Here is a 1,268-nt window from a genome sequence, read left to right as displayed (position 1 = left end):
TATCTTGTGAATCATGTTTGCACACCTAGCAGTGCTAACACCTCCCCGGCCCCCCCGGTTGAGAATTGCTGCTCTGCAAGCATCTAGTAGCAGAAGCTCTCTTGGTTTAGGGAGTTGGTACCCTAGTTTTAGGATCTTGTTCCACTGCTCATTTCCTATGATCCTGTTCATGTGACCCCCCCCCGTGTTCTCTGCTCCCAGCTGTCGCAGCAGTCGGGATACAGCAGTGAAGGGCATGCTCCATGTTAAAACTAATACCAGTTCAGCCTTTTGTGCTGAGCCCAAGCCAAATGATCTGTTTTTTCTGAACACAAATGCAGGGCACACTTGGTTTTCTTGCATTAAGCTTTTGGCCATCACGCAGGTCCCGGCAAGCTGCTTAAAACCAGGTAACGATGTGAATAGCTTTTGGCAAGCAGTTGTGATGGTTCTTGTGGCTGGTGGAACTTGCGTGGTGGTAAGGATAGCAGAGACCCTAAAACGTCCCAGGTGCCTGAGAGCGTACTTGATACCGTGGGCGGCAGTGAGCTGTTTTCCACTCCGCGGCAGTCCTCGTTCAGCCCAAGGCCTCACGAGCAGCAGGTCCTTGCTTCCCAAGCAGGGCATGCTGAGAGCAAGTTGGCATCAGTCTGTGCGCCGGTGACTCGTCCCTCCAGTGTCGGGGTTGGAGGTTGACGGCAATACCCGGCTTCTGTCTTGCAGAAGGAGCAGGGGTACCCCTTCGTGGGCACCAGACAGGACACCTTTGGGAGTCTCCGCAGTGCTGTTCCAAACCTGAATGTCCTGATGCGTCAGGCTGCGGAGCTGGCCGGCCAGATCGCCGTGAGGCTAACCTATGAGCACGAGCTGCTCCTGGACTTTGGGAGATACAAGCAGGAGCTGCAGACGTTTGTGAACAATATTGTGGACTACAGCAAAGACGTTCGGGTAAGGGCTGACCTGGCTGGAGGGGGCCTCTCCCAGTCTTGCACATGCAACTTGGTCGCTGCGGGGTCTGGTTCTGCTACTTGAACTTTGGGCATAAGGATAAAGCAAGGGATTAGTGGGGACTTCATGGGATCCCAGAAAAGCCTGGTCAGAAGGGATCTTACAAGGCCATCTAATTCAGCCCCTCTCTCAGGGGCTTGTAAGGGTCAGCCAGCCTGGCTGCCCCAGAAGTGAGCAAGCCCTTGAGGTGCTGAACCTTAAGCAGAGCAACTCCTATAGCTTTGGCTTGACCAGCTTACCCTGGAAGTTGTGAACTTGGTGTCCTGTTGTGAAATGGGACC

General features: G+C 53.9%; 1 protein-coding gene across 2 annotated transcripts in view; it reads left to right on the top strand.

The window, feature by feature from the left end:
* Positions 1-1,268, top strand: part of TFRC (transferrin receptor) — a 26,110-nt gene that overhangs the window by 19,795 nt on the left and 5,047 nt on the right. For both annotated transcript variants that reach the window (XM_019503458.1, XM_019503457.1), the window contains one exon: positions 703-927. In XM_019503458.1, coding sequence (XP_019359003.1) covers positions 703-927 — 225 coding nt within the window. The remainder of the gene's footprint in view (positions 1-702; positions 928-1,268) is intronic.

Source organism: Gavialis gangeticus, unplaced genomic scaffold, assembly GCF_001723915.1.
Source record: "Gavialis gangeticus isolate Ggan-Ray unplaced genomic scaffold, GavGan_comp1, whole genome shotgun sequence".
NCBI lineage: Eukaryota > Metazoa > Chordata > Crocodylia > Gavialidae > Gavialis > Gavialis gangeticus.
This window is presented reverse-complemented; position numbering and strand designations above follow the sequence as displayed.